We start from the raw sequence: 13,656 nt of genomic DNA on the forward strand, positions 1-13,656 counted from the left end.
TTTTCATGAGAGAGTGATGATGCCTCTTCTTCTGAGGGAGACAGTGATGTTTCATCCTCTTCTGCAGGGCACAGTGGAGTTTCTTCTTTTTGCTTCATCCTGAGTTTGTGATGATCCCTCTTTGCATGGAGATAGTGACAGCACTTCTTTTCCTTTTGTTGTTGATAGTAGGATTGGCTATGTATTTGTTGTCTTGAGCAGTTAATATTTTCCAGTATTTCTTTGTGCGTACCATAACCGTTTTGCCAAAATTCTTCCTGTGCAGGCCATGTTTCATAAAATGGTCTCCTGCTGAGCTTGTAGCTTCAGTAAATGTTATATCTTGAAAACTTCTACAGATCTAGGATTTTCTGTTTGTGCTGATAATTTCTTTACTTATACGTGAACCTTCATTTACACCATGCCTCTGTGGAACACCTACAACAAAAGCATTTGAATGTGAGTTTCTTTTCTTTTTTGTCAATGTTTTACCAGCTTTTAGCACTTCGCATAGAAGGGCATTAGGCTTGATAGGGGCAAGTACTTTGAATTTCATTTGCATGGTTGCCATAATACCTGCTGAGCCTCTTCCATGGCTATCAGAAAATTCTCCCTTCTTATTTTTCATATTTAATTACTCATTTCATAAGTACTTTGCCTTTTCTTAAATCTTCAAAACACTTGCTGGTGACGGAAGTTCATTTTTCATTTTTACTTGTTTGAGTGCAACTCCATCTGGTGACAGCAGGTCAGATTTATTTGTTATTTGGAGTTAAAAATTTTTCTCACTTGATTTTGCATGCCAGCTTATTTTAGGCCTAAGAAATGGGTGAATTTATGTGTTTTGTTCTTCTTTAAGATTTTTTAAACATTTTTTCAAATTAATCAAGTATCATTTAGCAACCAAAATGTCCTGTTCTAATGCATACATTAAATTTTCTTCCCATGCAGCATCATATTTTGCTGATGCCATTGATTGCCAATCACTGTGAATTACAGTACAGTACCATCACATTCTGTCCACCTCTGAAGCTGTCGCTATCTGCCATGTCGGGGATAACTGGTTCCTTTCAAATTTCCTTTTGACTGCCCCTATTATTTTTGAAGTTTGAGATCTTTGTTGTTTTAAGCTGCTAAAGTCTTCACTTCTTGTGGTGGAGTACCATTTCTGCTTGGCCTGTTTTCTAAACAATAATGCTTTTTCATGTTGTTCATTCCACAATCTTTGTTTTTATGTCTTTTGTCTAGTGCTATTTCAAGGGCTGTTTTGACTAGTTTTGTTTTAATCTTCTCCCAGGCTTCTGAATCTATATTTAGCCATTGCTGAAATTTTTGTTTCTTCAGTTTTTTGCTTCAGTATCAATTTTTTAATCCTAGGCTCTTCTCTTGGAATCTTTTTTTGTGGAATAAATTTTATTTTTATTGTGATTAGACAGTGATCTGTTTCTATATTTGTACACTTTCTAACTTTTGTGCTCGTGATTTCTTTTTGATTATTAAAAGATATAGTTGCATGGTTGATGTGAGCTTCTCCTACATCTGTATTAGGCAATTTCCAAGCTTTTTGTTTTATAGGATGTTTCTTAAAATTTATGGACACTAATTTGAGATTGAAGCTTCTGCACATTACTATTAGTCATAGCCACATTACTCTATTTTTATATAAATCAATGTAAAAAGAATTTGTATACATTTTATAAAAGTGTACTAACAAATCCCACATGAAAGTGGCGAAAATCATAGAAATTATTTTTTCACTAGTTAGATCTCACACACTTAGCAAAAGTCAATAGTCTTTTTCCTTGTTTATGGAATATTCTGTTGGTACTTGGAGGAAGATTGACTTATTGAGAACTTAACTGCACAATATTGATGTTCCACAATAATATTTATAGTTTATTACTAACTGGATTCCAGCTTTCTAGGCCATCCTCAGTTGATAGCAGCTTCATTAAAATTACCAGAAAATGTTATTGTGGAACATTAATACTGCATAGGCTATTTAAGTTTTTAATTTTTTTCTTGTGGTTAATAAAGTAATTTATTTCTTCTATCTAGGTCTGCAAACCTACTGTCTGAACAGAAAAAAGTTTCGAGCAACAATCATCTACCTCCTGCATATGTGGCTGAACCAGCAGAAGAACAACATGAAAAATCAACTATCTGTGGATGTATACCTTGTTCACCTGAGGCAAAAGAAACATGGACAGAAATGTTAGACTTTTCCCTCCTGAAGGATGTTATATTCATCCTATTCGCAGCCTCAAACTTCCTTACCAGTATTGGGTTCAACATACCATATGTGTATATTGTGGTAATGTATTAATTATTTTAATTTTAACAAATATTATTAACTTTGTGATAACTACATCAATAGTGAGGGTAATTGAAGAATCGAACAATCTTGAATTCTCTCTGTGGTGGGACTGTATAGTGAGGACCAGTATAAATCCTGTTGGAAGAGCATTTGTTATAATTAAAAGTGAATATTTGTGTCATAGCAGGACTCAAATGGGACCTTCTGCTTAATGCAAGCAGTTGCCTTAACCATTTAGGCCATCCAAGCATGCTTCCCACCTGACTAAAATTCCCAGCCAGTTACATACTACTAGCATAGCATCACCTATCCATGAACACATCACTTGCCACATAAAAATGAAAAAGCTTGCATTCTTTGTCTACTTTCATTCCATAATGTCATATGGTATAATACTTTGGGTTAACTCTTCAAGTCAAACAAAAGTTATCAGAGTCCAAAAGCGTGTAATACGTATTATTTGTGGAGTAAATTCACGGACGTCCTGTAGAAACCTCTTCAAAGAACTAGGTATACTAACTTCTGCCTCTCAGTATATTTACTCATTAATGAAATTTGTCCTAAATAATATATCTCTTTTTTCCAACAAACAGCTCAGTTCATACATACAATACCAGGAACAAAAATGATCTGCACAAGGACTTAAAAGCACTTACTTTAGTTCAAAAAGGGGTCCACTACTCAGGAACACACATCTTCAATAATTTGCCAGTAAACATAAAAAATTTAGTTACAAATAAAGATCAGTTTAAAAGGAGCCTGAAAGACTTACTAGTGGCCAACTCCTTCTACTCCATTGACAAATTTTTTAATAGAAACAAATGATGTATTGTATATATTTATACTATTAGTATTGTTATTTCAGCTTAAAAAAAAATTGACAAGTTCCACATCCACGAGGATCTCCTCAGCACGGATCCATGGAACGAAAAACTAATCTAATCTAATCTAATCTTCCCATAAGAGGTCAGACTCGATGTGCGGCCACGTTGAAAGAATGGATCTTTGGTCATCACACCTTACTTATATATACATGTGTGGTGTCTGTTCCTGTGGACATGGCTGAAAGAACAGATACTACACATTTATAATATAATATTTCTCAACTTCATTAAATGCTTAAAATAGGAGTGGTGAATGGTGACAGATGTGAATTAGCATTCAATTACTGTAGGTAAAATGTAGGTTTTTAAATAAGGATTTAAACATAAAAAAACTGTCATGCATTTGAAATGTAAATTTTTTGATTAAGTTGCCAGCTAATTGGGCTCAAATTTCATCCATGGCCCATGTAAGGTGGTAGATACATGATGGGGCACATGCACATTTTGCTGCCAATGGAAGTCAACATCTACATCCTAATATTGTGTAATGATATGAATAATAGAGGGAAACATTCCACGTGGGAAAAATATATCTAAAAACAAAGATGATGAGACTTACCAAACAAAAGTGCTGGCAGGTCGATTGACACACAAACAAACACAAACATACACACAAAATTCTAGCTTTCGCAGCCAACGGTTGCTTCGTCAGGAAAGAGGGAAGGAGAGGGAAAGACAAAAGGATGTGGGTTTTAAGGGGGAGGGTAAGGAGTCATTCCAATCCCGGGAGTGGAAAGACTTACCATAGGGGGAAAAAAGGACAGGTATACACTCACGCACACACACACACATATCCATCCGCACATACACAGACACAAGCAGACATTTTCCCTCCCTTAAAACCCACGTCCTTTCGTCTTTCCCTTTCCTTCCCTCTTTCCTGACGAAGCAACCGTTGGTTGCGAAAGCTAGAATTTGGTGTGTATGTTTGTGTTTGTTTGTGTGTCTATCGACCTGCCAGCGCTTTTGTTTGGTAAGTCTCATCATCTTTGTTTTTAGATATACTAATATTGTCTAAGATGGATAGATCAAACAGTGCTTGTACCTTGGACTCAAAGATCATCTGACCTCAGTGCTTTGGACTTCTCCATCTGTGGTCATCTCTGAAGCGAAGTGCACAGCACTCCTGTTAATAAAGTTGAAGAACTGGAGAAGCAAAATGCACAGTCTTCTCAAGATTTACTAGATGATGTGGTGGCTTTTGAAAGATTTCATAAGTCATTGCAAAGTTGAGTGCAATATTGCATCAAAATGTATGACAAATGGGACACCCCCTTTAACAACTATGAGTGAACAGTAAATTATATTGTGTAATATTTTGAAGCAGTATTGTGTTAATAACTGATTGTCGATCCAGGTTTAAAAATTCAGATAGCGTATTTAATCAGTGGTTAAAAGTAGAATGCCTTTAATATACTTTAAATGTATGCAGGTTGCTGATTTCTGTTATTGCATCTGCGAGAAGTTACAAATTTTTGAATCCAAATTCTTGACCTAATTTTGAAAACTGATACAAACCCTTTGTGAAATTGAAGTTCCATTTAGGGCATGGTGTTCTTCTCTATTTTTGTCATTATTGAAAGAAATGTCAAAATGGAGATGTGACAGGATTATGTATATGACTACAAAGCTCAACATGCTTTTCAGCAGAATGTTCAGTGAATGACACTAAATTATGTTCATCTACTCCATTTATGTTGCTATCCAGTCACTTCCAGGAAACTCACAATGAAATCCAAGCCACAGACCAACTTATAATTTTGCGTAGATACAAGGCATTGTCAGAAATCCTATGACAGACTGATGATCGAAGTCCAAACATTTGTATCTCTCATTGAGGTATTGAACCACACTATTATGTTTCTTAGCTTGGAACTTCAAGTTACTTATCAAGATACATGACTCTCCTCTGGTCTCTTGGTATTAATGTAGACTCTTCACTTTAATTGTTACTTAATCTGATGTTGAAATTATGTATGTACCTGGCTCATGAAACTCGTTTACATAGTCAAACAATGGAAAATCCAGGATGGAATGTAACAATATGATGAGATGGAAAGTTGCTACACACCATATAGTGGAGATGCTGAGTCGCAGATAGGCACAACAAAGAGATTTTCACACTTAAAGCTTTCAGCCAATGGCCATTGTCAACAATAGACATGCACACACACACACACACACACACACACACACACACACACACACACACACACACACACACACACACACATATATATATACACACACACACACTCAGTCAAATGCAACTCACACACGACTGCAATCTCAGGCAACTGAAACCATACTGTGAATAGCAGCATCATTGCATGATGGGAGGGGCAAGTGGGTGGGGGAAAGGAGGAGGCTGGAACGGGGAGGGGGAGGGATAGTATGCTGGGGATGGTGATGGCAGGCTGGCAGGCAGGGGAGATGGGGACCGCGGCAGGGGGGGGGGAGGAGGAGGAGGAAGGAAGTAGTGGAAAAGGAGAGACATGAAAGAAGAAATAGAGAGAAAAATAAAATAAATAAATAAAAAATAATAAATTAATAAAAAAAATAGAAGTCCCTTCTGTACAGCCCAGCCACCCATGGTCGTTGCATTTGCAGTGATGAGCGGTTCCTCTCAAAATATACTGAGGGTCTCACTGAAGCCTTCACTGATCATAATTATCCTCCCAACCTTGCACAAAAACAAATCTCCCGTACCTTATCTTTCCAGTCTCCCACCACCTCCCAAAGCCCCACTGTCCGGCCACAGAGGAGTGTTCCCCTCGCAACTCAGTACAATCCAAGAGTGGAGCAACTGAATTACATTCTCCACCAGGGTTTCAATTACCTCTCATTGTGCCCTGAAATGAGAAATGTCTTGCCCTATATCCTTCCCACACCTCCCAGAGTAATACTCCACTGTCCACCAAACCTACACAATATACTCATCCATCCTTACACAACCCTGGCTGCCAATCCCTTACCTCATGGCTCATACCCCTGTAACAGACCTAGATGCAAGACCTGTCCCATACATCCTCCCACCACCACCTACTCCAGTCTGGTCACTAACATCGTCTACCCCATCAAAGACAGGGCTACCTGTGAAACCAGTCATGTGGTCTACAAGCTAAGCTGCAACCACTGTGCTGCATCCTATGTAGGCATGACAACCAACAAGCTGTCTGTCCACACGAATGGCCACAGGCAAATTGTGGCCAAGAAACAAGTGGGCCACCCTGTTGCTGAACACATTACCAAACATGATATCCTTCATTTCAATGACTGCTTCACAGCCTGTGCCATATGGATCCTTCCCACCAACACCAGCTTTTCTGAATTGCGCAGGTGGGAACTTTCCCTGCAATATATCCTATGTTACCATAACCCTCCTGGCCTCAACCTTTGTTAGTCACTGTCCTCACCCATCCAGCCCCTTCCCTGCTCCCATTCCAGCACTACACAGCCGTCATTCCACCACCACACCCAGCCTTTATTTATTTATTTTTATTTATTTTATTATTTTATTTATTTCTCTCTATTTCTGTTTACATAGTTCTTTTGTGGATCTTTAAAGGTTAAGTAAAACAGACACATTACACTGACATGTAAACAGGAAAGATAATCTAACTTCAATTTAGACCAGGAAACATATTTCAGAAACTTTAATATATTGACATTGCACTCTATTAATCTCCTTAATTAATACAATTAGCTCATGTCTCTCATTCCAACAACATTTACATCTATACTTTACAAACCACTGTGAAGCAAATGGCACAATGTACTACTTATTAGGGCTTTATGCCATTTAATTCACATGTGGAGTGCTGGAAGATTGAATGCTGAAACACATCTGTGCAAGCTTTAATTAATCTAATCTCGTCTTTGTCATCCCTTTAGGAGTGATAAGTAGAGATTTGTAGATTGCTCACTTCAAGTTGGTTCTTGAAACTTCATAAGTAGGGTTTCAGGGGACAGTTTGCATCGATCTTCAAGTGTCTACTAACTCAATTTTCTCAGCCCTCCCATGTATCAAACAAACCTGTGACCATTCACACTGCTCTTCTTTGTATACATACAATATCTGCTGTTAGTCCTATGTGGTACAGGTCACACACATATAAGCAATATTCTAGGATGGGTTGCAAGAGTGAATCTTGGTAGAAATGTAGAAGGATCCTGAAATTCTATCTGAGGAATAAGTTTTCATCTTCAACCATTTCTCTGTTTTCCACTAGGATCTTATGAAAGCTTAAGTTTTCAAAGAACTTAAAACCCAGTCTGTTCTCTGTATTTTAAACTGTTCACTTACTGTTCTATAACCAAGTCTGAATTCCAAGGAAAACTAAAAATATACCTTGTTAGTCCTTCCTTCTATAAATTTTATGACTACTGAAAACTTTAGTGATTTCTAAGATTTTCATCGTGAGACTGATTGATGATTCAGGCTTCTGGCTGAGTTAATGATTCTGTGTTAAGCACAATATTTCTATATATAACTTACTTGTGTTCTGCAGGTACTCTGAGCACTGGTTTTGTGTAGGCTTAGTGCCTAAGCTACATCCATTCTGTGGAGTTGGCAAAACACGGATGAACACTGCTCAGAGCACTTAAGAAGAGAACTTTATCAATTACTGAAACAATATGCACAAGATTCAGTTGGCAGTTTGTGTAAATACCTTAAGCATTTATCAATTAAAACCACTCATTCACAGTAAGACACTTAAAAATTGTTCGTGGTAAAGAGATATTTATTCTTACAGCATTAAGGAACTGTTATTTTGTTCATAAAAATTGTTAGAGTTTTAGAGTCTTGTCAACAGCAGTAAATAAACAGCAGTTCATTAATGTAATAGCGTAACAGCAGCTTTTTTAAATTTATTTTCAAAGTAGTGCATTTTTTGCTGTGTCAATCTAACATGTGTGTGCTTAAACTGTTTAGGGCAGTTTAGTCAGTGACAGCCATTCACTCTAATTCTCACAGTAAATTTATCAACTGTTGTTGTTGTTGTGGTCTTCAGTCCTGAGACTGGTTTGATGCAGCTCTCCATGCTACTCTATCCTGTGCAAGCTTTTTCATCTCCCAGTACCTACTGCAACCTACATCCTTCTGAATCTGTTTAGTGTATTGATCTCTTGGTCTCCCTCTACGATTTTTACCCTCCACGCTGCCCTCCAATGCTAAACTTGTGATCCCTTGATGCCTCAAAACATGTCCTACCAACCGATCCCTTCTTCTAGTCAAGTTGTGCCACAAACTTCTCTTCTCCCCAATCCTTTTCAATACCTCCTCATTAGTTACGTGATCTACCCACCTTATCTTCAGCATTCTTCTGTAGCACCACATTTTGAAAGCTTCTATTCTCTTCTTGTCAAAACTATTTATCGTCCATGTTTCACTTCTATACATGGCTACACTCCATACAAATACTTTCAGAAACGACTTCCTGACACTTAAATCTATACTCGATGTTAACAAATTTCTCTTCTTCAGAAACAATTGCCTTGCCATTGCCAGTCTACATTTTATATCCTCTCTACTTAGACCATCATCAGTTATTTTACTCCCTAAATAGCAAAACTCCTTTACTACTTTAAGTGTCTCATTTCCTAATCTAATCCCCTCAGCATCACCCGATTTAATTTGACTACATTCCATTATCCTCGTTTTGCTTTTGTTGATGTTCATCTTATATCCTCCTTTCAAGACACTGTCCATTCCGTTCAACTGCTCTTCCAAGTCCTTTGCTGTCTCTGACAGAATTACAATGTCATCGGCGAACCTCAAAGTTTTTACTTCTTCTCCATGAATTTTAATACCTACTCCGAATTTTTCTTTTGTTTCCTTTACTGCTTGCTCAATATACAGATTGAATAACATCGGGGAGAGGCTACAACCCTGTCTCACTCCTTTCCCAACCACTGCTTCCGTATCATGCCCCTCGACTCTTATAACTGCCATCTGGTTTCTGTACAAATTGTAAATAGCCTTTCGCTCCTTGTATTTTACCCTTGCCACCTTCAGAATTTGAAAGAGAGTATTCCAGTTAACGTTGTCAAAAGCTTTCTGTAAGTCTACAAATGCTAGAAACGTAGGTTTGCCTTTTCTTAATCTTTCTTCTAAGATAAGTCGTAAGGTCAGTATTGCCTCACGTGTTCCAACATTTCTACGGAATCCAAACTGATCTTCCCCGAGGTCCACTTCTACCAGTTTTTCCATTCATCTGTAAAGAATTCGCGTTAGTATTTTGCAGCTGTGACTTATTAAACTGATAGTTTGGTAATTTTCACATCTGTCAACACCTGCTTTCTTTGGGATTGGAATTATTATATTCTTCTTGAAGTCTGTGGGTATTTCGCCTGTCTCATACATCTTGCTCACCAGATGGTAGAGTTTTGTCAGGACTGGCTCTCCCAAGGCCATCAGTAGTTCTAATGGAATGTTGTCTACTCCCGGGGCCTTGTTTCGACTCAGGTCTTTCAGTGCTCTGTCAAACTCTTCACGCAGTATCTTATCTCCCATTTCATCTTCATCTACATCCACTTCCATTTCCATAATATTGTCCTCAAGTACATCACCCTTGTATAAACCCTCTATATACTCCTTCCACCTTTCTGCCTTCCCTTCTTTGCTTAGAACTGGGTTGCCATCTGAGCTCTTGATATTCATACAAGTGGTTCTCTTCTCTCCAAAGGTCTCTTTAATTTTCCTGTAGGCAGTATCTATCTTACCCCTAGTGAGACAAGCGTCTACATCCTTACATTTGTCCTCTAGCCATCCCTGCTTAGCCATTTTGCACTTCCTGTCGATCTCATTTTTGAGACGTTTGTATTCCTTTTTGCCTGCTTCATTTACTGCATTTTTATATTTTCTCCTTTCATCAATTAAATTCAATATTTCTTCTGTTACCCAAGGATTTCTACTAGCCCTTGTCTTTTTACCTACCTTATCCTCTGCTGCCTTCACTACTTCATCCCTCAGAGCTACCCATTCTTCTTCTACTGTATTTCTTTCCCCCATTCCTGTCAATTGTTCCCTTATGCTCTCCCTGAAACTCTGTACAACCTCTTTTTCTTTCAGTTTATCCAGGTCCCATCTCCTTAAATTCCCACCTTTTGGCAGTTTCTTCAGTTTCAATCTGCAGTTCATAACCAATAGATTGTGGTCAGAATCCACATCTGCCCCTGGAAATGTCTTACAATTTAAAACCTGGTTCCTAAATCTCTGTCTTACCATTATATAATCTATCTGATACCTTTTAGTATCTCCAGGATTCTTCCAGGTATACAACCTTCTTTTATGATTCTTGAACCAAGTGTTAGCTATGATTAAGTTATGCTCTGTGCAAAATTCTAACAGAAAGCTTCCTCTTTCATTTCTTAGCCCCAATCCATATTCACCTACTATGACGCGGTTCTGGCGCTGCAGTCTGGAACCGCGAGACCGTTACGGTCGCAGGTCCGAATCCTGCCTCGGGCATGGATGTGTGTGATGTCCTTAGGTTAGTTAGGTTTAACTAGTTCTAAGTTCTAGGGGACTAATGACCTCAGCAGTTGAGTCCCATAGTGCTCAGAGCCATTTGAACCAACCTACTATGTTTCCTTCTCTCCCTTTTGCTACTGTTACTTTCCAGTCACCCATGACTATTAAATTTTTGTCTCCCTTCACTACCTGAATAATTTCTTTTATCTCGTCATACATTTCATCAATTTCTTCATCATCTGCAGAGCTAGTTGGCATATAAACTTGTACTACTGTAGTAGGCATGGGCTTTGTGTCTATCTTGGCCACAATAATGCATTCACTAAGCTGTTTGTAGTAGCTAACCCGCACTCCTATTTTTTTATTCATTATTAAACCTACTCCTGCATTACCCCTATTTGATTTTGTATTTATAACCCTGTAATCACCTGACCAAAAGTCTTGTTCCTCCTGCCACCGAACTTCACTAATTCCCACTATATCTAACTTTAACCTATCCATTTCCCTTTTTAAATTTTCTAACCTACCTGCCCGATTAAGGGATCTGACATTCCACGCTCCGATCCGTAGAATGCGATTTCTTTCTCCTGATAACGACGTCCTCTTGAGTAGTCCCCGCCCAGAGATCCGAATGGGGGACTGTTTTACCTCCGGAATATTTTACCCAGGAGGACGCCATCATCATTTAATCATACAGTAAATCTGCATGTCCTCGGGACATTTATCAACTAGGATACCTAAATACTCTTAGACAGTCATTAATAATATCATTATAGACAAATCAAAGTGACAAAATCATGACACAAAACCAATAATCAACAGCCTATCAGGCTACAAAATGTAGCTCCTCATTCTAGGTGTAAGTACTGAGCAGGTAAAAGGCCTCCTAAATCTGAGTACAGAAGAAGAGTTAACCTACCAACATTATGAATTTCCTTGAAGAAAACTGCCTATTGACAAACAGTCAACATGGGTTTAGAAAACATCATTCTGAAACACAACTAGCTCTTTATTAACATGAAGTGTTGAGTGCTACTGACAAGGGATTTCAGATCGATTCTGTATTTCTGGATTTCCGGAAGGCTTTTGACACTGTACCACACAAGTGGCATGTAGTGACATTGCGTGCTTATGGAATATCATCTCAGTTATGTGACTGGATTTGTGATTTCCTGCCAGAGAAGTCACATTTCATAGTAATTGATGGAAAGTCATTGAGTAAAACAGAAGTGATTTCTGGCATTCCCCAAGGTAGTGTTAGAGGCCCTTTGCTGTTCCTTATCTATAAAAACGATTTGGGAGACAATCTGAGCAGCCGCCTTAGGTTGTCTGCAGATGATGCTGTTGTTTATCAACTTATAAAGTCATCAGAAGATCATAACAAAATGCAAAACGATTTGGAATAGTTATCTGAATGGTGCAAGTAGTGACAGTAGACCCTAAATAACGAAACGTTTGAGGTCATCGAAAGGAATTCATTGAATTTTGGTTACACCATAAATCAGTCTATTCTAAAAGCCTTAAATTCAACTAAATACCTAGGTATTCCAATTACGAACAACTTAAATTGGAAGGAACACATACAAAATGTTGTGGGGAAGGCAAAACAAAGACAGTGTTTTATTGGCAGGACACTTGGAAAAAGTGACAGATCTACTAAGGAGACTGCCTACACTACACTTGTCCATCCTCTTTTAGAATACTGCTGTGCAATGTGGGATCCTTACCAGATAGGACTGACGGAGTACATCGAAAAAGTTCAAAGAAGGGCAGCACGTTTTGTATTATTGGAAATATGGGAGAGAGTGTCACAGAAATGATACAGGATTTGGGCTGGACATCATTAAAAGAAAGGCGTTTTTCATTGGAATATTCTCACAAAATTCCAATCACCAACTTTCTCCTTTGAATGCAAAAATATTTTTTTGACACTGACCTACATAGGGAGAAATGATCACCACAATAAAATAAGGGAAATCACAGCTTGTACGGAAAGGTATAGGTATTTGTTCTTTCCGCATGCTATACAAGATTGGAATAATAGAGAATTGTGAAGGTGGTTTGACGAACCCTCTGCCTGGCAGTTAAATATGATTTGCAGAGTATCCATGTAGATGTAGATGTAGATGTAGATGTAGATGTAGATGAAATATTTAAGTAACTGGCGAAAGATATGAATTGGGAATATGTTTACAGTGCTCATGACTGAATAAAAACTACAACACTTTCACTGAAATAAAGGTGTCCTGTAGGACAAAAAACAGCTCCAATGGTGTCAGTTTAGCTCTTACTAAGAATACTGCAGAATATCAAGCAAAGTAATCCAGACATGTACATAAATTTGCTGTGAGGAAAAGATAGCAATATGAAACAACAAAATAAAAACAATATGGAATATAGTGAAAGAGGAGACTGCTGTAACTAGAAATGTACAGTAAGAGACAGCTTTAAGGGTACATAATACATTGGTAACAGATTGGTGTAGTGTGGCAGATCTCTTTAACAAGTACATTATATTTGTCGCTGATAAGGTAGGATTGTCAGGACCAGTAAACAATGCCCTAGAATATCTGAGACTAGCCTTGACAAAAAGCTTCACTTGGATGGATGTGGCACTCACTTCATCAAATGAAGTAACTTCCATAATAAAAGCTTTAAAACCTAGGCATTCTAGTTGTTTGATGAAACATCAACAAAGTTTGTTAAAGAGTGTTCTAGTGAGTTCAGTAAAATCTTAAATTATTTGTGCAATAAGTCTTATCACTGAAACATTTCCTGACTGACTGAAATATGTTGAAATTAAACCTCTGTTCAAGAAAGGGATAAAGAAATGCCATCAAGCTGCAGACCAGTTTCTTTTTGCCAGCATTCTCAAAGAAATTTATAAAAGGTAATGTAGAGGCAGTTTTTTAATCACAAATAACATACATTCCAAAATACATTTTGGATTTATGAAGGCTTCTGAGAATGCTATTCACACATAAAGTGAGTATGTACTT

At 37.8% G+C, this 13,656-nt stretch overlaps 1 protein-coding gene across 1 annotated transcript in view; it reads left to right on the forward strand.

The window, feature by feature from the left end:
- LOC124616537 (monocarboxylate transporter 12) overlaps positions 1 to 13,656 on the forward strand; it is a 678,171-nt gene that overhangs the window by 646,431 nt on the left and 18,084 nt on the right. Inside the window, exon 7 of the mRNA XM_047144854.1 lies at positions 2,038 to 2,293. Coding sequence (XP_047000810.1) covers positions 2,038 to 2,293 — 256 coding nt within the window. The remainder of the gene's footprint in view (positions 1 to 2,037; positions 2,294 to 13,656) is intronic.

The sequence above is a fragment of the Schistocerca americana genome, chromosome 5 (assembly GCF_021461395.2).
Source record: "Schistocerca americana isolate TAMUIC-IGC-003095 chromosome 5, iqSchAmer2.1, whole genome shotgun sequence".
Lineage (NCBI taxonomy): Eukaryota > Metazoa > Arthropoda > Insecta > Orthoptera > Acrididae > Schistocerca > Schistocerca americana.